We start from the raw sequence: 20732 nt of genomic DNA on the forward strand, positions 1-20732 counted from the left end.
TCAAACAAAACCCACATTCTGAGCATCTTTTTATCAGCTTAAATATTTTGTTCTCTAAGTCACTTTAGAATTCCTCAGTAATAACCATGGGATAAGTGCGAGCCATTTTGCAAGTTCTAGACACTCTTCTCCTCATGGAACAGGATTAATTGAACAGGAAACAAAGTAATGGAAACAGGCTGTTTCTGTTGTGTTTAATTACATTTATTTTAAGATCCAAAGATGAAATCTTAGTAAACAACATTAAAAACCATTTTTTAAAAGCCACAGTTTATTATTTACAAGGATAAACTGCTGGGTTCATATACTCCCCCTTCCTTTCCTTCTTCCACAATGGCAGGAAACTTTTGCTTTGTGTTAGCAACAGTTTAACATAATGTTAGCATTAATATTCTGAACGATGTTTAACCTTAACCATAGCTGGATGAAACCGATTTGTCAGTGTTGGGTGGCAAAGCAAACTTAAAACAAAAAGGAGTTCTTCTTTGCCACCCCACAGTTGAGAACAAGGAGAAATATGAGCCCATCTTGGCTCATTTTCATAGTGTTCTAAGTCCAAACCAACCTATAACATACCATATTTTAAATGTACACTGACCAATAGCTATTTTTTAAAAGTAACCTAGGACCTATGATGACCCCATGAATTTCATAGGATTTTCTTAGGCAAGGAATATTCAAGGGTGGTTTTCTTAGTTCTTTCTTCTGAAATATAGCACACAGCATCTGGTATTTGTTGGCAGTCTCCCATCAAAATCAGGACTGACCTAGCTTAGCTTCCAAGATCAGATGGGATCTACTGCTGTTAGGGAGCACACATAGCACAGCCCTAATTCACTTTACACCAATAATTTCAATGGCCATTTCAAATTTATACACTTGAGTAGCAAAAGCTAGATTTGTTTTTTTGCTGTGGAAAAGCCCTGTCTTGTGAAACAAGATCAAATGTGTCCCTTGTTTTATTTATTGAATCTCACTCATCTACCACAAAGCTCAGATGAGTATTTAAATCTTTTAACAGCTTTGCAAGCTAGAACATGACCTTCACAAACCTACTCCATGAGCTTCATACCTACTGCTTTTAACTTTCATCTCTCACATGAATTCTTTCTTCCTGTAGCAATAGTGGAATATGAGGAAAACATAAAAGCAAGAGTCTTACACTCTGGAAAAAGCACTCAATGGTTTTTATTCAACCTCCAGAGAAGTGTATTATAGAAATCAAAAAGGATAAATAACAAGTAAAAAATAAGATTCAATTTTGAAAACTACATGAACTACTAGACACTCTCTGATACAGTTACACAAAATGTTTATCAGCAAGCAGACTAATCAGTGTCAAATAGACATGTCTTCACTCGAATCTTTTCAAAACACAGATATTAATGCCAGATTAAGTGATGACATATAAGAACTATAAAGGCTTGATTTGATTTCAGCTGTAATGGCAGCCACTACAAAAGAAAGCTTTGTGGAAAGATTTTTACAGAAAAAAATAGCATTTTGTTGGTGTTTTGAATGCAATTTTCCTGCTTCTTGGCAGGGGGTTGGACTGGGTAGCCCAAAAGGTCTCTTCCAACTCTATGATTCTATGAAAAGGAGTAGGTATACGTTTTCAGCAATAAAAACTTTATTTTTTAAATGTTCAAAAAAGTGATTTCATAGCTCCCTCTACTGTTGTGTTTTGAGGTTTACACAGTGAGATTTTTATACAGGAAAATTGCATTCCTCTCAGAATCCAGTTTTTCTGAGCCTTACATAATTCTCTTACAGCCCATTGTTGTACATGTTAAACTAATAACCTACTGTCAGACATCTGCCCTGAACAGCTGATGTATTTGTGAAATAAAATTTTTTGAAAGATGTTGGGCTGAGTTTAGAGTACAATGAAAGTCATAACATTGGTTTCTCTTCTTTTGATGGGAATCACATCCAACTTAGCTTGGGCTTGACTCCTCTGTTATTTGAATCTTCATAAAACAGCTGAAAATTTCAAGTTTTTGCTGCTGCTACTAAATGAAAATTGAAAATTTATTAAAGACCATTGGTGCTATCATTTCAGAGAAACACCCTGGCAATTGCCCAGTTCCTCTGCATTTGAGAGTGGATTATGTAAAGTCAAGGTGGGGAACCTCTGGCTATCATGTAAGATCCAGCCTGCAAGTTATGATTTTGAAAAACTACAATAAATATTATATATTATCTGGAAAATTTATTTTTAGACAATTCCACAGCCAACATAGTAGCTAGTAAGTGGTAAGAAACAAACCTGAAAATATTTTCCTCACATTTTTTTAAAAAAAGTGTATTTGACTAGATTCACTGTATTATTTAGGATAACCTACCAAAACACACAAATATCCCAATAAGCCTTTTGCAATACAAATAGTGTAGGCTCTAGTGATCTTTATTTCTCTTAGTAAAATAAATATTTCTTTCAAGTTCTCATTTGCTTGCATGAGAGATGATAAAATGCAGCCTCACAGATGATGCTGGGGTACAACTTCCATCAGACTTCGCTAGCATAGGGAGCATCCTGGAAGCTGCACTCAAAAGGCTATACTGCCCTCTGTGGCTTACATCTAATAAGATTTGTTTTCTTCACTAAATAATAATAATAAAATCTGAACAAGCAACTGTTCAAGACTGTACAAAATGGTCTATAGATTACTTACTTGTATTAGATCTAAAATGCCAAGTTCACTTTCTGAAGAATCAACACAGAAGACAAAATACAATGTAGCATAGTGCCGATATATTAATTTGTTATCAGAGCCACCTATTAATCTAAAATAGAACAAAACAGACAAAAGTAATCAATAGCAACATTCCAATTTGACTTTGTTAAATTTACATTTAAAAAAATAGGGAAGAAATTTCATTGTGACAAAGAACAGTTATGCAACCTATTTAAATTAAAACTATTTAAATTGCATCAGTAGACAATACGGTTTGGGACCTGCCTATCTTCATGACAGCATCATCCCCTATGAACCTGTGCAATCACTAAGATCCTCCAGGGAGGCCCTTCTCTCGCTTCCATCTTCCTCACAATTACGTCTGGTGGGGATGAGAGAGAGGGCCTTCTCGGCTGTGCCCCCCCCCCCCCCCGGTCTCTGGAATTCCCTCCCCAGGGAGATTATGTTAGCTCCCTCTCTATCCTCCTCCAGGAAACAACTAAAGACTTGGATGTTTCATTGGCCTTTGGTGAAACAGTCATTAGATAATCAGCCCAGGTGGTATTATAATTCTATCCTGTATTTTATTAGGTTTTTATCATTTATGCACTTTAATTCATCATTTTATTCTTGCATTGCTGCTTCAGTTTCTCCACCTTTGTAGATGATTGAACTGTGCCTGGTGGTTGACTATTATTAACTGTTATAATATTCTCGTTTTATATTGTATTACTGTTTTTATCTTTTTATACTGTGAATTGTGTTTATGTTGTTGTTTATTTTGTTCAATTATGTTGTTCGGGCTTTTGCCTCATGTAGGCCACCCCAAGTCCCTGAGGGGAGATGGTGGAGGGGTATAAATAAAGTATTATTATTATTATTATTATTATTATTTATCTTTAAAAAGCCAATATACAGCACAGCAGTACATGATGTGCAAAGGTTCACCCAATACTGCTGCTGGACAGGTCAAGGTCAAGTATGCTGATGATAATTACAGTACGGACATAAATATGACTATAGAATGATGTATTAAAATCATTCAGCTATTGATAGATGCACAAATACTACTTGAATGCATAAACCGTTTAATAATCTGAATAATTATCTTTGTGGTGGCCGAGTTATTTACAGTTAAAAGCTTCTTAGATGCAGGTTGCATTAAATCGAAGAATTAGTCATATTGCTTCTTTGTTAGGCACTTTTATTTTTTCTCTGTTAATCATTCAGATAATTCTCACCAAAGATATTCAACTGGTGCCAAGACATCACTGACGCCCCATGAGGGTCTGCCTCCAGGGGCAAACCAAGAATGGGCAACTTGGCAAGATGGCACTACCTGGAGGAATCCTCCACCTTGTGTGACTGTGGAGCAGAACAAACAACTCAGCATATGTATGCTTGCCCACAATGTCCTGCCTCATGTATTGAGGACGAGTTGTTTAAAGCTACGGACAATGCGGTTGCTGTTGCCCGCTTTTGGTCTAAAACCATTTAGTTGCTTGTGATTCCTTTATTTCATCATTTTTAAACTTATTTATTATGCAATGCTTTTGACACAAAATAAATAAGAATAAAATGTTAATTCTAGCAATCAGTAACTACTGTATTTACGTGATTCTAGAGAACACCTTTTTTGACTAAATTGCTTAGCCAAAATTGGGATGTGCATTATATCTGATGGTGCATTAGAATCATGCCTAAACTGGGGGTGAGCGAGCCAGCAAGGAGGTGAGCACAGGGGCGAGTGGGCAGGCAAGGGGGCAAGGGAACCACCGAGTAAGGGAGTCTGCATGGGAGCAAATGAAGGGGGTGAGGAGCTGGTGAGGGGTGAGTGGGTGAGCAAGCGGGCTGGCAAGGAGCCAAGGAGGAAGAGGCGTATGACCGGTGAAGGCACCGAAGCCTCTTTCACATCTTCCTCCCCAGCCGCATGCCCTGAAGCCGAGGAGGAAGAGGCAGCTTCCTTCACTCTGGCTCACCATGGCCTCATGCTCAGCAGTGCCGGCCTTGGCTCCACTGGCGCATAGCTCCTTTCCTTTTTTCCCTCTCCCATCCTTCCTTTTCTCTGCCTTTAATTTCTTGTACCTTCTTTCTATTCGTTCTCTCTTTTTGCCTTTTCTTTCAAGGCTCCTTTCTCCCATTCCTTCTTGTACTTTGTTTCCATTCTCTTTCCACTGCACATTACATTTGGTGGCAAATCCTTTTTTTTTTTTTTTGGTTTCAGGGTCTTGAAAATTAAGGTGCATATTAGAGTCAACAGTGCACTAGATTTGAATATATATTTCAGCACTATACACGGACACAAAGTCTAAATTTTCTGGAAAGAAATGCTACATTTTCTCATTCTGTACAAAGGACCAATGTTTATTTGTTCATATGAATGCCCTTTCAAAATAATGTATTCAATTCAAAATCCTACTTTTGCACAAACCTCTACTACACAAAGCAGTTTTGAATTTAGTCATACTTACAACCCTCCTTCTAGGAAGTTACAAACATTTTCATCCCGTTTTGACACTAAATGAAATGTTTCTCTGATAATTTGTTGCTGTGTATCTTCACTCTGCAAAAAAAAAAAAACATTAAGATACTTAATGCAGAGATATACAATTTGGTTTATAAAGAGTTATATGGCATAAAAACTATTCCGTCATCATCCACAAATACACTAAGCAAAAAGGCGATTAAGTCCCAAAATTTTAGGATGCATAGATTGAATCTTCATTATCTCAAATGGGTGGGATCAGAGGTTTTCCTAATTTTGGGATATCCCTATTTGAATATGTATAGTGATTGAGGGATAGTAAGGAAAGGAAGCTAGTCACACAACCAGTGCCAGCTGAGCTGTCCTCCATCAAAAGGGGAGGACTCTGTTTATCTAAGGCACAGGCAAAAACAGATGTTCCTGATGCTTCCCCATCTGTCAGCACACATTTAGGAGCCCTCGATGGCGCAGTTGGTTAAACCCTTGTGCTGGCAGGACTGATGACTTCAAGGTTGGGTTGCTGACCTAAAGGTTGCCGGTTCGAATCCAACCAGGGGAGAGTGCGGATGAGCTTCCTCTATCAGCTCCAGCTCCATGTAGGGACATGAGAAGCCTCCCACAAGCATGGGAAAAACATCAAAACATCTGGGTGTCCCCTGGGCTACGTCTTTGCAGACGGCCAATTCTCTCACACCAGAAGCAACTTTAGTTTTTCAAGTCACTCCTGACTCGAAAAAAAGCACACATTTGCCTGTTTAGCAAAATGACCAGGAAAGGATGGGGAAATCCCCCTGCCCCATGAAACATTTTTATTCTCTCTGGGCTGGATACAGGCAAAAGGGGTCTCTCTGTGCTTGCCCTTGTGGCCCATTCCCAGGGTGCCCACACCACCATTGGCCAGGCAGAAAATGAGCACAAAAGCATCAAGGATATCTGCGATTTACAGTGGCCTTGCATAAACTAAATCCTTTCTACCTTCCACCTAATCACTTTTCCCTTCAAGAGCTTTTTGAGGAAAAACTCAGCAGGCACTAGACATAGTTCAAGCCCCTTCCCAAAAGTGGAATTGGGTGGGTGGGTGGCTGGTGGAAAAATGTTTTGTTTTTTTGGAATACTTCAGATTTTTGGACTATGGAAGCCATTGCGGTGTAGAGGTTAATATTACCCTAGGAACAGGAGATCCAATATCAAATTCCCAATAAATAATCATGAAACTTACTAAGTGATTACTAATGCAAAGGCACTAAACTTGTAGACCTTTGCAATGTTGAATTCATGCCCATCAGCCCCACAGCAATGAATTAGCTAACTGCTAATCCTGAACTGTCACACACATACCATCTCAACTTTGTATATGAAACCAAGTTTGCGTACACTGATTCCTTAGAAAACAGAGGCATCACTATCTTAGGCATGTGGATGATTCTGGAGTATTTTAATTTTTGGAATTCCAGAAAAGGGATGTTCAATCTGTATAGTTTGCCTCGCTGTATGTGCATAGGGCCAATCTGGATGAATGGGCAGGAACACATATGACAAAACAGGCACGGGTGGTAACTCTTTGAAAAATATATAGCACTTCACATCTGTCTCTCATTGACAACTATCCATGTTCCATTATGTCCCAAAGCACCTGCCAAATGTTGCAGGTGGTGCATTTGTAATAATCTACCAGGATCAAAAGCTCTCATGCTAAAGCTAGGTAAGTATCACATGGCATTAGTGAATGAAAAAGGCTCAGGTATCAGGCAACATGAGAACCCACCAATGTGCAGCTATTGTCTCCTGCTTCTCAAATTAAGAGAGCTTTACCACTTCTCCTCTCTTGGCCCTTTTCCTTTATTCCTTTATCTGATTTGTCATTGATCCACTCCTTTGTGCTTCACACAAATCTACCATTTGTCAAAATATAGGATCCTGTGCTATTCTTTTCCATTTCTGGCCAAATAGCTTAAATTCTGATAATATTTTGACTTTGGTATTTTAGTAATTAAATTTTGTGGCAGTGTTGTTCGGGTTGTTAACCCTTGTGACCCTATAGCTCAGTGGTTCTCAACCTGGGGTCCCCAGATATTTTAGACCTACAACTCCCAGAAATCCGAACCAGTTTACTAGCTGTTAAGATTTCTGGGAGTTGAAAGCCAAACCATCTGGGGACCCCAGGTTGAGAACCACTGCTATGGCTGCTTGTACTTTCATCAGTTCTGGGCCTCAATCAGAACTGCTAGTGGACAAGACACAATGAAGCCGTGTCTTTCTGGCTGCCCCCTCTTCACTCTGTGCCCCCATCTTGTCAAAATATTCATTTATAATACAATTCTCCAACCTATCTCTTTCTTTCATGATATCCTGAAGTAAGCTCAGCTTGGAGAAAGAACAATAACTCAGTCATTCTGTGTGTAACAGACACACCCCAGTGAAAAATGCAGCATTTCGCAGAAGCTTTACAGAGCTTCTCAGCACAGAGAACACTGAGCCAGATAAAGCAGAATATGGCTCAATATAATGCCAGTTCAAAAAAAATGTGGCTGAAAAGGAGAATGATTTCCCTTCCCACCCAACCATCAAAGTGCTGTAGCGAGCCACCTTCTCCGTGGCTTCCCACAAAAGCAGTCCTGAGCTCAGAAGATGGGAAAGGGATGCTACTTCAGAAGTGGCAGAAAGACCATGGCCACACAGTTGTGGGGAGAAAAGGAAAGAAAAACATAGAGAAGAGACAAAGATGGGAAACAATGGTACACAACTATATGAAAAGTGCCTGTCTCTCCCATCCCTCTTCTTAATAGCAGCGGTCCTTCACAGGCACTGTCTGAATGATGGGGAGGGCACCTACTCACATGGGGACAATGAACCAGGAATGTCCTGCCCACCTGATACACTATTTACACACACAAAGAAACCCACACACCAGGGTTGATAACTCAGGGTATCATCCTTATGATCCTTTCCATACTACAACATCACAGCTAAAATATCGGAAAACAACATTAAAAACACCAGCAGCAAAAAACAAAAAAACCAGTGTGTCACATGTGCAGATGAAACCACATGATTTGAAGTGTCATAATGATATCTCTAATGACAGCATATCTGTATGAACAAATTCAAAAAGTAAATTAGGTGCATTGATACAGTACATGTAAACTGGGCTTATGAAAATGTTTTTGTGGTTGTATCCAACTACAAGGATAGTTTTCTTAAAACAATACATTTCTGCTGCAACATATCACCATTTTTATAGTCACTTTGGTGCCACCTCCTCTGAAGGTATCAGTTATTTAGGTGATCCCTCGTAGGTCGAGGACGATGGTCTTCCAGTTGTGGGGTCTTGGGGATGAATCTGTAGATGGCTGAAGAGACCTATTCTTGACCCTTATGTTTGTGATGAGTCATGGGCCATGTAGTCCCGTCTCTGGTACTGTAGTACCAGATGAAGAGGAGAACTTGGGTTTTTCACCGTCTCAGTCAGAATTGGAACCTTCCCAGCCAGATTTGGGAACCTTGCACCTGCAAGAGATTTGTCTTCCAGAAGTCTGTCAAACAAGCCCTGAGCCTAAATCTCCTGTGTTTTCTCGCCACGAGTTTTGTAAACAACAGAGGGGAGTTCAAGCAGCGTCTCGCAGGAGTGCTAGGATAGCTGCTAAGAATTCAGCTGATTAAGCCTGCTTTCCATGGGAAACTTTAAGGAGTCATGCATCTGGACTCAGAGTTTAGCTTTCGTTTCTGGTTCCCCAGAGAACTGCTCTTTGGTGGGAAAACTAGACCCTATTTAGGTGTTTTGCCCACAAAGGGACCTTGCGGAGTCAATTCGTCAGCTACTGGAGTAAGTTGTGTGTGGACAGCGCGCTCCGTTTCCAAGCCTCGTTCCTGTTTCAAGCCTTGTTCCTGATTCCAAGCCTTCGCTCCCGTTTCCAAGCCTTCGTTCCCGTTTCCAGCCTTGTTTACCTCCACGGACCTTGCCTTGTTTTCCAGGACTCAGCCTTGCCTTGTTTTCCGGATTTTGCCAAGTAATTCCACGGATCTTGTTCTTGCTCCTCGTTCCTTGTTGCCTTGTATCAAGCCTTGTTCAAGTTACTCCCTAGCCTCGCTCAAGTTTCATGGACTAAAGGACATTGTCATCTCCCCTCACTTTGCCTGGCAAAGTGAGTGTTTCGGTTATTGGATTACAACTTTGGACCTTAATATTTCATATTGGACATTGTTTCTTTGGACTAATTTTGACCTTTCCTGAAAGGTCTACTTCTGGACTATTTCATACACTTGCTTTTATTAACTTTATATATTTCCTTAATAAAGATATTAGATAGATTCTGGCCTCTGTGTATGGTTATTGGTGCTCTGCAGCCTGGGTCGTGACAATGTTCTCCCGCAGTGAGGACATTGGTTTCCAGGTGGAAAGCGGTCCCGGTCAGGGTTGGCTTGACGCTCCTTCCTCTTGGCACGTTTCTCACTTAAGCCCTTCATTTGTGCCTCTTCGAACTCTGCAGCACTGCTGTTCACAGCTGACCTCGAGTTAGAGCACTCAAGGGCCAGAGCTTCCCAGTTCTCAGTGTCTATGCCACAGTTTTTAAGGTTGGCTTTGAGCCCATCTTTATATCTCCATTCCTGCCCACCAACATTCCATTCTCCATTCTTGAGTTGGGAGTAGAGTAACTGCTTTGGGAGACGGTGAACAGGCATTCGGACAACGTGGCCAGTCCAGCGGAGTTGATGGCATAGGAGCATCGCTTCAATGCTGGTGATCTTTGCTTCCTTCAGCACGCTGACATTTGTCCGCCTGTCTTCCCAAGAGATTTGCAGGATTTTTCTGAGGCAACGCTGATGGAAACGCTCCAGGAGTTGAGTGTGACGTCTGTAGACTGTCCACGTTTTGCAGGCGTAGAGCAGGGTTGGGAGGACAATGGCTTTATAAACAAGCACCTTGGTATCTCTACGGATGTCCTGATCATCAAACACTCTCTGCCTCATTTGGAAAAATGCTGCACTTGCAGAACTCAAATGGTTTTGTATTTCAGTGGCGATGTTGACTTTTGTGGAGAGGTGGCTACCAAAATGGTCAACGTTTTCTAATGTTACACCATTAGGCTGTATTCCTGGCATTACAGAGGGGTTAGCTGGTGCTTGTTGGAAGAGCACTTTGGTTTTCTCGATGTTCAATGAGAGGCCAAGCTTCTCGTATGCTTCTGCGAAGGTGTAGAGAGTGGCTTGTAGGTCTTCTGAATGCGCACAGACTACGTTGTCATCGGCATATTGGAGTTCTATAATAGATGTTGTGGTGACCTTGTTTTTGGCTTTCAGTCTGCTGAGGTTAAATAGCTTACCATCTGTCAGATACATGATTTCCACTCCGGTGGGAAGCTTCCCATCAACAACGTGAAGTATCATAGTGATGAAGATGGAAAATAAAGTGGGGGTAATAATACATCCCTGCTTGACACCTGATTCCTTAAATGGGTCACTTTGGGAACTGTTGCTGTCCAAGACTATTGCCATCATGTCATCATGGAGGAGCCGAAGGATGTTCACAAATTTGTCAGGGCACCTGGTTTTTTGGAGGATGGTCCAAAGAGCGCTGCGATTCACTGTGTCGAATGCCGTTGCAAGGTCAATGAATGCTATGTACAGAGGTTGATTTTGTTCCCTGCATTTTTCTTGGAGCTGTTGTACAGTGAAGATCATGTCTACTGTTCCTCCATCTCCACTAATCTCAAATCCTTTGACGTGACAAGAAAGTTGTTGATTCACATGCTCCTTCTTTGCTGTTAAAACTTATCTATTAAACACAAAATGCCAAGGGCCTTACATCCCTGATTATTTGTGGTGAGGGTAGTCCCAGAGTTACAAAGAACTTACAAACAACTAGAGTGAGACAAGAGGAAGTGAGGTCCCTTCCACACAGCTGAACAAAATCTCACATTTTTGTCTTTGAATTGGAATATATGGCAGTGTGGTCTCAGATAACTCAGTTCAAAGCAAACATTGTGAGATTTTCTGCCTTGATATTCTGGGTTATATGACTGTGTGGGAGGGCCCTGATAGAAATCTAGTCCTAGGAAGGGAAATTCACTCATGGAAGAGTTATTATCACGGGGAAAAGGTGTCTCCACTAAAGCTTTATCACCAATACTTGTTTCCACAACAAGCCATTTTTTTTTCAAAATCCAGTTATCACAGGGACAGAAAGTGAGCTACATCTTCTGAATAGGGGCAGAGACATGAAAACAAACTCCACAGATGTGTTAACCCTTCTCTATGCTAAAAAGGTAAAGGTTTCCCCTGACTTTAAGTCCAGTTGTGACCGACTCTGGGGGTTGGTGCTCATCTCCATTTCTAAACCGAAGAGCCGGCGTTGTCCACAGACATCTCCAGGTCATGTGGCCAGTATGACTGCATGGAGTGCCGTTACCTTCCTGCCGGAGCGGTACCTACTCACATTGGCATGTTTTCGAACTGCTAGGTTGGCAGGAGCTGGGGCTAACAGCGGGCGCTCATCCCGCTCCCGGGATTTGAAGCCGTGACCTTTTGGTCTGCAAGTTCAGCAGCTCAGCGCTGTGCCACCAGGGCTAAATGTTTAAAGCATATAAGATGCTTTAGTGGCACTATATGATTTAACCGTGGTAATGTTTTATACTCTTCAGTCCACAGTGCCATATATTCCAGTTCAAAGCAGGTAATGTGGGATTTTATTCAGCTGTGTGGAAGGGGCCTGGGTTATCTGAGTCCACATTGCCATATAACCCAGTTCAAAGCAGATAGCGTGGAAGGGGGAAGCACAGTGAGGGATGTGACGTGAAGCTGCGTTCATTCCTCCGTGTGGCCCGAGGCTGCCCCCTCTTCCCTCCCTCCCTGCTTTCCTCTGGAGACTCACGTAGCGCTGGTAGAATTTGGAGAGACGCGGCTTGCCGTGGTTGTTGAAGATGAGGATGGCTTTGATCATGGCGACTAGGGAAGCGAGGCTGAGGAGCCCCCAGAAGAGACGCCGAAGGGGGGAAGCGGTCTGCCTCGGCCTCCCCTTCTGAGGCGCAGAAGCAACCCCTTCCCGCCTTGCTTTCCTTCTCACCGGGTCCCTTCTTCACTCTGCCTCAGAGACCCGCAATTCAGAGACGCGGCGTCACGTGATGACGTAAAGCCTGGTGGAAGACGAGGAAAAGGGAGAAGACGTTCGATTTACGGCAGCTCACGAGGGACAATCCCGTAGGTCACGTGCTCGCGGCTCGCATATATAAAAAGGGAGGGGAACCGAGCCAGCTTCCGCATTCGAGACGCGGCTATGTCCGAGGAAGGGTCTCTGGCGGTGCCGCAGGATGGAGGCGGTGGGGAGGAGACCCCGGAAAGCGGAGCCTCGGCGGATGCAGCAGAGGGGGCTCCTCTCCCTCCTCCCGCTTCGGTTTCCCCGGTGACCGAGGAACCCGCCGGAGACGCCAGGAAGAAAAGTAAACGAGGAGGGGGGAACCCTCACTGCCACAAAGGCTGCGGCCTGTCAAGCTTCCAAGCAGGGCCCGCCCTCGGCCGTCGTCCACTGGTTCTGACAGGCTGGGGCTTTAACCCCCGTGTTTACCTCCCACACTCTGGGCTTCTGCATGTTTGGGACTTCAGCTCCCAGAACCCCCTGTCATTGCCCAAGGCAGCTGAGCCTTCTGGGTATTGAGGTCCAAGGGTGCGTTTGTAGAATCAATGCAGTTAGAAGTAAACCCATTTCCCCGCAAGGCCCTGAGGTGTTATTCACCCAGGCATGGGCAAACTTCGGCCCTCCCTGCAAGTGTTTTGGACTTCAACTCCACATTCCTGACAGCATGGAGTTGAAGTCCAAAACACCTGGAGGGCTGAAGTTTACCCAAGCCTGTACTAACCACCTCATCACATTCATTAAATACTACTGAGCCACCCACTTCAGAAATGGCAACCTGCTGTGTTCATCACATGACGTACGCCTCAAGTGTAGGGTAGCAATATATTGATGTTTTAAAAGGATTGCAACGGTTATCTTTTCAGATGCTTTCTAAACTGTTTAGCAAGTGACTTTTTTGAAAATTATCTTGAGATGGGGAAAATGGTCAATTCTGTCTTGTGATGGTATTTGTCTTTCTTAGCTTTAAAATGATACGGTTACACAATTTGTGGGAGGACCTAAAATGCCCCTTTGAGAAAAAGCTCTATCATTACCTTTTGCTCACAAAAGACAGAAGATGGGCAGTGTGTTGCGTTCCTTTCTGTCTCATGCACTTTCCTCCTTCTGTGTGTTGTGTGTGCCATGTATTACCTCCTCCTTTCCCTCCTTCCAACAAGGGGAAGGAGAGAGAGGCCCCTTCCACACAGTTGAATAAAATCCTACATTTTCTGTTTTGAATTGGAATACGTAGCAGTGTGGACTCGGATAACCCAGTGCAAAGCAGATATTGTGGGATTTTCTGCCTTGATACTCTGGTTATATGGTTATATGGTTATGGCTGTGTGGGAGGGCACAGAGAGAGGAGGATCATCTCCCTCCTGCAAAGACAAAGTTTTTTCAGTTTAATAAACTTTTCTCATAGAACCAATTAGGAAATGACATTTATAACCCAGGAACAAAAATCATAGTCTAGGAGGGGAGGTGTTTCTTTTCACAAAGAAAACAAGGGAAGGACAGTGGGTGAGGACAACTCTCTACAATGTGATGGCAAATTAACAGAATGCCTGAATAAAATGGATAATTTGCTAGTGTGTGATGGAGGCAGGGAAATCATCCATTTAATTTCAAAAGAGAGTATGTCTGAGCTGTATGGTAAACCCACTCTTCCAAACACTTTACATGTTCAGTTGGATGAAGTCCGTAGATGCAGCCTCGGTGTTTCCCAAAAAATGGTCTTCTAGGTGTTTTGGATTTGAGCTGCCAGAATCTCTTCTCATTGGCCAAGGCTGCTGAACCCTCTGGGAGTTCATCCAAAAAACCTAGAATCATTGAATGGAGATGTAAACCTTTGTCTTCCAGAATCCTAGTCCAGCAATGAAACCAATAGATGAAATTGATTCTCAGAAAAAATGTGCCCTTTTTATGAGCCGTCTGTAGCAGAAAATTTCCCGTATATATTCCCTCATACACATTTGAACCTAATCCGATCCTATTAAGCAAAGCACTGTGATTGCTGCTGTAGACCTATAGATGGGGCTCACAATTAAGACTTGGCCTCCAATAGGTAAAGTTGGACATAAATTGCTCTTCCTAAATATCTGAAGTATTTCTGTAAAATAGGAATGTTTTCTTCTCCCTCATTTAATTTGTATTGCATTGATGATCTTTTCCTGCATTTTAACAATGCATTCTGTTCTGTTTTCATTTCCAATGTGTTCTGCTTTCCAGTTGATGTTTTGCTCAAGGCTGTTGGAGATACCCCTATAATGAAGACCAAGAAATGGACAGTAGAAAGAACTCGCACAATCCAAGGCCTCATTGACTTCATCAAAAAGTTTCTGAAATTGTTAGCCTCAGAACAGCTGGTATGTGATTTTTTTTATCCAGTTAGAATGTCGTTGTTTAATGTATCACTAAATACAGGGTCAATCCCTTATCTGGCTTTGTTTTTCTGCTGACAAAACAAAGAAGAAATCCAAAATGTGTCCATTTATCTGAATGTTCATTCACATGATTCACTTAAATGAAGAAGCAAAGTTTCCATTACAAGTGGACAAAATTAGGCAGCACTGATAAGCTTGGGTTCTTAGAGATCCCTGGTTTATCATGTCTCAAGTTCTGTAATGTTGTTAACTTAGTCATGCTAATGCAATCATTATGAAATTATTATTTCAAAATTAAATATTTCAGTAAGTCCTTTGCACACAAGCGAATGAGTATCCAGAAAGATCGGTTTGCTCATAATTCTGCAAACAGGCAGATGATAAATGATGTTGTCAAGAATGCATTGTTATCAAAGTATTTTACAAAAACAAAAAGCACAACAACCGCATTTAGAATGCATTAAAATAATTTAACAATGATGTTCAAATGAGCATCATACATACCAATAGGCTAGGTAACAGTACCAGTAATGTCCACTTAATTCTGCTTGCACAGTTCACTAAGCCTGTTGCTATTAAGAAATAACATGTCTTTTCCACATTAAATTATGGAAATATTAAACAAATGACCACAAAGCACTTCAAAGAGCCTACCCATAAAGGTCAAAAGGCTTCTCACAGAACAAAAGCTCACAGCATCCTTTATGCTGAACCTAGAAAGGCCCCACTGATTCCCATAGCTGCTGCACTCACAAAAACAGAGGCAAAATGCTTTGATGTCCCAATTTAAAGGGATAGGTGTGACACACATCTTTGCATACAACAAAAGAAGCTAAAGCTCCTTTTTGAAGCTGAAACTGTAAATGAATGATTGCTGCAGAACCATAGACCCCAAAATTTTGGGTTTGAGGGAATTTTAGTGCAATTCATTGGCATGATTTTTATACTTTAGGAGAGGCTTAGACTATGTCATGTTCTAAAGGTAGTTTCCCATTGTTTTCCCTGGCTTTTTCTTACTGAAAGAGTCTATGAAGCAGGGGGGGATAGAATACCTTTAGAATATCCACTGGGAAATTTACCTATCCTTCCAAATCTATACCAGATATGCTCTTTGATACCAATAGGAAGCTGCAGTTATTACAGTTCTTAAAGGAGCAAGAGAGGCAAATTTGAAGCCAGTGGATTTAAACTGTAGTGGGAATGGGGAAAGTAGTAATATCTAGTAGCTCTAATTTCAATAATTCAGTACTTGAATAACAGTAATTGATTGCAGAGTATCTTCCACCTTTTACCGCTGCAATGCTACTTGGAAGAACATGGTCAACAATAACTGGTCCTCTAGCTTTGCAGATGGAAGTAGGATTCCCTTCAATCTGCAGTCATAATGCCTGGGATTCTAGGGCCCTATGGAAGATAACTATTGAGCAGTGACTCTTCTTTTGTCCATGTTGTGTTGTTCATGAGCCTTCAGGTTTTTCTGACTTAAGCTCATCCTAAGGTGAACATATTGCAGGGTTTTCTTGTCAAGGTTTATTCAGGGAGGGTTTCCATTGCCTTCCTCTCAGGATGAGAGTGTGTAATCTGCCCAAGGTCCTCCAGTGGGTTTCCATGGCTAAGCAAGGATTTGAACCCTGGTCAAACAGAAGCCTAGTGCAACACTGAAACTATTACACCACTCTGACTTCCCATTTTGATTATATGGAATTGTTATTTCAGAACGAATGTAAAAGGTTATAATTGGCATAGTACAATTTGCAGGTACAATATGTAATATAACAGGAAAAACTATCATACAATTTAATAACATGCTTTTGTTTAGAATGGATATTTTCTCTAGAACATACTCAAACTTATTATTGTGTTGCTTTTTTCCATGCAGTTTATTTATGTGAATCAGTCTTTTGCTCCTTCACCGGACCAAGAAGTTGGAACATTATATGAGGTGATTACTGGTTTTTAAATATTCTTTCCTTATGTTTTAAATATTCGAGATGAAGACCCTGGTTCAGTGATTCCAGAGTGCCTGAGATATTTGCAAAACTTTCTTGCAGTATCTTGCCGTGGAGCCCCCCTGTGGCACAGTGGGTTAAAGCCTTGTGACTTGAAAGTTGGGTTGCTGACCTGAAGGCTGCCAGGTTCAAATCCAACCTGAGGAGAGCACAGATAAGCTCCAGCTCCATGTGGGGACATGAGAGAAGCCTCCCACAAGGATGGTAAAAACATCCAGGCGTCCCATGGGCAACGTCCTTGCAGACAGCCAATTCTCTCACACCAGAAGCAACTTGCTGTTTCTCAAGTCACTCCTGACATGAAAAAAAGTATCTTGCCAATAGGTGGCAGCATTTCATTTTAAAAATCCAACTGTGACCTTAGGGCTGACTAAGTGCAATTGAACATGGCATTGCTAGTTTAATTTTTTCTCTTTTTGTATTTGCTTACAGTGTTTTGGAAGTGATGGAAAGCTTGTCTTGCATTATTGTAAATCTCAGGCCTGGGGATGAAATCGGAATCAGAATTGCTTCAAGTTGCTGGAAAATGAATGGGCTACAATGATCTTCAAAGACATTCCCCGTGGATAAACTGAAGAAATGCTTTAAGTGTTGCCCATGGAATTCACTTTATTCTTTTTCCTGTTTTCTTTGTGTCCATGTACAAGATAACTATAAGAACTATCTAGGTTTCTCAGCCTGAGATTTTACTACATATGCTGACTTCTTGCAGAAACAATAGTGCGCGTGCCATCAGTTCGTCTGAACCTGCCTATTGCTGCTCCAGCATTTTGGAGATTCTTTTTCTAAGAAAAAGAATTGAGAAACACATGGACCATAATTGAATCAGGTTGTTTGGAAGATACAGCCTGGCTCTTAGAAGGATATTTATTGTGCATTAGCAACTGTAGGATCTACATCTGAGATAAATAGCTACATTTTTCCATTTACTTTTGCCTGTCTCTTTATTTTAAGTGCAGTACATGGTATTCAGCCTTGATGTTGGGATGGTATTACTTATCCAGTAGCCCTTGCATTTCTCTCATCTATCTACCTTTCTCTAAAAACTAGGATGTAAAGTTTTTCACTTAACAAAACCTGCATTCATCTTATATCCAGCATAGGGCCCAATTTTTGGTGTTTTTTACTACAGTACTTTTAATAATACTGTATATACTCTAGTATAAACCAACCTGAATATAAGCCAAGGCATCTAATTTTACAGCAAAAAACCGGGAAAACTTACTGATTCGATCATAAGACAAGGATGGGAAATGCAGAAACTACTGATAAATTTCAAAAATATAGATACCAATAAAATTACATTCATTGAGGTATCAGTAGGTGAAATGTTTTTGAATATTTACATAAAACTATAATTTAAGATAATAAGAATTTAATAAGATAAGACTGCCCAACACTGATTACATATATATTCGAGTATAAGCCAACCTGAGTATATGCCAGCTGGCCAGGACCCTAACTTGAGTATATAAGCTGAGTGGGGCTTTTTCAGCCCTAAAAAAGGGCTGAAAAACTCAGCTTATACTCAAGCATATGTGGTACGGTATATATTTATCTCACAGTATATATGTGAAGCCACTCTGTTTTCTTGTAAGAGCTGTTAATCTTTACATTTATTTTAAATTTCTGTTTTCCAACAAGTTTCTTGAAGTGAAGCATATTACATCATGCTTCATTGTTCAGGTGAATGAATCATTGCCAGCATTCAAAATGATCATGTGGAAAGTGATGATGTAGAAAGTGGGAGTGGGGCCTAAACATTGTAAACGCATCAGATCCTATCTTATCTTGGAAGCTAAGCTGGGGCAGCTCTGATTAGGACTTGGATAGGAGACTGCCAATGGATATCAAGTGTTGTAAGGCTAGATTTCTGAGAAAGGAACAGATACAACCACCTCTGAGTACTCTGTGTCTAAGGAAAACGTACTGGAAAAAATGCCATTTATCTACAATTTATCCTACAAAAAAATGCAACTTGAAGACACCGACACAAAGAAATCAAGACATATAATATATTAGTTTTGCTCACCTTTTAAGTTTGGGAGGTGAGGTAGCAACTCAACTAAAAAGAGACCATACTACTACTAAGTCAGTTTATACATGTCCCAAAAATCTCAAAAGTGAAAATGTTAAAAATGCCATCTTTAAAGTAGAGCTATGTTTATTTGTTCCTTATTTTATTTTTGATACTTGTATTTGCAGTTTTTCTGATTAAATACAGCAGATGGTGGAGACTAATAATTATTTAAATATTTGAGTTAATTTCTGCAATGCTGATCTTGAGTGTCACATTAGTAAGGCTCCATATTGACCATGAAGCCTAACCAAGCTGCCTTCTCATATTGTCATCTAGATACTACTTACATAAGACAGAATAACAAAATAGGGACCAAAATACTATTCATCTATTTTGAGTTGCAAGTAAGATTATTCTCCCATCATCCCAACTCATGGTGACAAAGATCAGGATGGGGATGACAATGCAAATATCTGAATGTCAGGTAGTTGCAAATGAGAATAACCAGTATCTTTCTGGATTGCAGTGTCTTAATTCTGTGCCTTTATAAAGTATTCTGTCCTCTGATATAATTGACTAGCAAAAACAGTATCATAATATCCCAGCACTCTACAAACGGTCACAGAGATACAATGTCATCAGTAGCGACTTCTGGAAATATTAAAGATTTTGATTGCTTTCTGCTTATGAAATGCCTTGCACACAGAGTCTAGCCCAGGGGTCCCCAAACTAAGGCCCGGGGGCCGGATGCGGCCCTCCAAGGTCATTTACCTGGCCCCCGCCCTTATTTATAATATAGTATTTTTATATCAGTTTTAATAATATAATATATTATATATACATATGATATTGATAATATTATCATGTTATACAATGTAATACTAATAATAATACCATATAATAATATTAATTACATGTTATATATTACATATATTACAGTATAGTAGTACAGTAGAGTCTCACTTATCCAACACTCGCTTATCCAACGTTCTGGATTATCCAACACATTTTTGTAGTCAATGTTTTCAATATATCATGATATTTTGGTGCTAAATTCATAAATACAGTAATTACTACATAGCATTACTGCGTATTGAACTACTTTTTCTGCCAAATTTGTTGTCTAACATCATGTTTTGGTGCTTCATTTGTAAAATCAGAACCTAATTTGATGTTTAATAGGCTTTTCCTTAATGCCTCCTTATTATCCAACATATTCGCTTATCCAACATTCTGCCGGCCCGTTTATGTTGGATAAGTGAGACTCTACTGTATAGTTCAATATCTATATATATAAAAGAGTGATGGCATCAGGGCAACGGACAAAACAACAAAACTACAGGCCCCCCAACCTTTAAATTTGACAACACAACCCATCATTCACGGCTCTAGGTTGATACAACAAAAAGAAAAGAAAAATAAAGTCCTAATTACAGGGAGAGGAATAATAGTTTTTATCCAATTGCCAGTTTGAAGGCTAAGCTCCGCCCACTTGGTCTCCTAGCAACCTACTCAGCCCAGGGGACAGGCACAGTTAGGCCTCATTTAGGCCTCTTCCACAGATTATCAGATTTTAACTGGATTGTATGGCAGTGTAGACTCAAGGCCCTTCCACACAGCTATATAACCCATTTAGAATCTTATATTATCTGCTTTGAACTGGATTATCTTGACTCCACACTGCCATATAATCCACTTCAGTGTGTATACTAAACATAAAGACAGCCATACAACAGACATTCAATACCACCACTACCTCAACAATTTCTCACCAACACCACCAGACAACGCCACAGCAACGCGTGGCCTGGCACAGCTAGTAGTAATATATAATGCTAATATTGTGCTATGCAAATAATAAAATATATTGTATGTACATACAGCTGCTCTGAGTTCCCTTCGGGGTGAGAAGGGTGGGATATAAATGTAGTAAATAAATGTAGTAAATGAATAAATAAATAATTTTAGACTTAGGCTCGCCCACTTGACTTGAAGGCACACAACAACAACAACAATCCTAATTAATTTGACTATCTCATTGGCCTGAT

At 40.6% G+C, this 20732-nt stretch overlaps 2 protein-coding genes across 3 annotated transcripts in view; one reads left to right on the forward strand and one right to left on the reverse strand.

Annotated features, from left to right (window-relative positions):
• Nucleotides 1–12316, reverse strand: part of ap3s1 (adaptor related protein complex 3 subunit sigma 1) — a 30138-nt gene extending 17822 nt beyond the window's left edge. For both annotated transcript variants that reach the window (XM_003223030.3, XM_008114033.2), the window contains exons 1-3: nt 12032–12316; nt 5150–5241; nt 2676–2787 (exon numbers count right to left, since the gene is read on the reverse strand). In XM_003223030.3, the coding sequence (XP_003223078.1) occupies nt 2676–2787; nt 5150–5241; nt 12032–12100 (273 nt within the window). In that variant the 5' untranslated portion in view covers nt 12101–12316. The remainder of the gene's footprint in view (nt 1–2675; nt 2788–5149; nt 5242–12031) is intronic.
• A 75-nt stretch (nt 12317–12391) lies between these two features.
• On the forward strand, nt 12392–17593 carry atg12 (autophagy related 12). Its single transcript, XM_003223002.4, has 4 exons — nt 12392–12596; nt 14501–14637; nt 16535–16597; nt 17097–17593. Exons 1-4 carry the CDS (start codon nt 12434–12436, stop codon nt 17154–17156), a joined length of 423 nt encoding a protein of 140 aa, XP_003223050.1. The 5' UTR covers nt 12392–12433; the 3' UTR covers nt 17157–17593.
• Nucleotides 17594–20732: the final 3139 nt, after the last annotated feature.

This window comes from Anolis carolinensis, chromosome 2, assembly GCF_035594765.1.
Source record: "Anolis carolinensis isolate JA03-04 chromosome 2, rAnoCar3.1.pri, whole genome shotgun sequence".
In the NCBI taxonomy this organism is placed as follows: domain Eukaryota; kingdom Metazoa; phylum Chordata; class Lepidosauria; order Squamata; family Dactyloidae; genus Anolis; species Anolis carolinensis.